Here is a 1163-nt window from a genome sequence, read left to right on the forward strand (position 1 = left end):
CAGAAATCGGCCTCATGGTCGCGCTATAACCGGCAGATGTGGAGGATGCGGGGAAAATGTTTTTCCATAGCCTCTAGGGAGTGCGCGTACATAAGTTGTATACGTTTGTCTGGGAAGATGATGGACAGAAGTTAGACTGGTTATTTAATTATGAAGTATTTAGGACAGCCCAGTTTGTTTCTAGAGCCTGAAGTAGAAGACAATCCCAGCTCTTCAAGTAGGTAATGTGTCTCCTGTCACAGGCCTAATGGTGCATTTTATGTTATGGTATTTAATTTTATGTTGTATATTATGTAATCTGCCTCGTAAGGATCTGGAGTGTCTGGTATTCACTTGATCATTGTTTGCAAACCGTCATGTCGGTTTATTGTAATTGTTTGTAATTGTAATTGCGTGTGTGCGTGCGTGCGTGTGTGCGTGCATGCGTGCGTGCGTACACTGTACCTGCGGCCCACGACGACGATGGTAGCGGAGATCAGCAGTAGAATTCCAACACCACTGACAGACAGCAGCAGGAGGGCGGGGTTAAGGCGGGGTTAACTCCTTCACCAATCAGAGGGAACGGATCTAACGTAGGTGGAGGGGGGGGGGGGGGGGGGGTTACAATCGATCGTTTTCACAGAACTCTATGGAACGGCCATCTTTGGCCAGGGCAACAAGGTCTGTTTGCCGGTATAGCTATAGCAACCCAATGCTAATGTATGTTGCATTACGACCGCGATGTGTCATAAACCACTAAAAAGACCTGAAGATGTAAAAAAATACCTATTTGGCAGAGGCCTATGAGGCCAGATTCTACAAATGTCTTCTAAATCATGACAGTTTTCTGAAAAACCTTATGTTTCTTATATGTCAGTGGTGCTCAAACTATTTCAAGGACAACAATTATATGTAATTGGCCGTCAACCCCCATCTGAAACCCCCAGAAGCAAATATTTGAGTTAAAAACGTTTGCTCTGAAAGAATATATAGGCTAAGATTCGCTTAAACTATTTCATGTCAAGGACCCCAACAATTATATGTAATTGGCCGTCAACCCCCATCTGAAACCCCCAGAAGCAAATATTTGAGTTAAAAAAAACGTTTGCTCTGAAAGAATATATAGGCTAAGATATAGGCTAAAGATTTTTCAAAAATTGCAGATCTGGATCTGCTATTTTTCA

General features: G+C 43.0%; 1 protein-coding gene across 1 annotated transcript in view; it reads right to left on the reverse strand.

Annotated features, from left to right (window-relative positions):
• Positions 1-1163, reverse strand: part of LOC310870697 (ephrin type-A receptor 4-A-like) — a 55580-nt gene that overhangs the window by 27695 nt on the left and 26722 nt on the right. Inside the window, 2 exon segments of the mRNA XM_083781970.1 lie at positions 445-521; positions 524-567. Of these exon segments, the coding sequence (XP_083638096.1) occupies positions 445-521; positions 524-567 (121 nt within the window).

This window comes from Protomyctophum parallelum (genome assembly GCF_964188405.1).
Source record: "Protomyctophum parallelum genome assembly, chromosome: 14".
NCBI classification, from domain to species: Eukaryota; Metazoa; Chordata; class Actinopteri; order Myctophiformes; family Myctophidae; genus Protomyctophum; species Protomyctophum parallelum.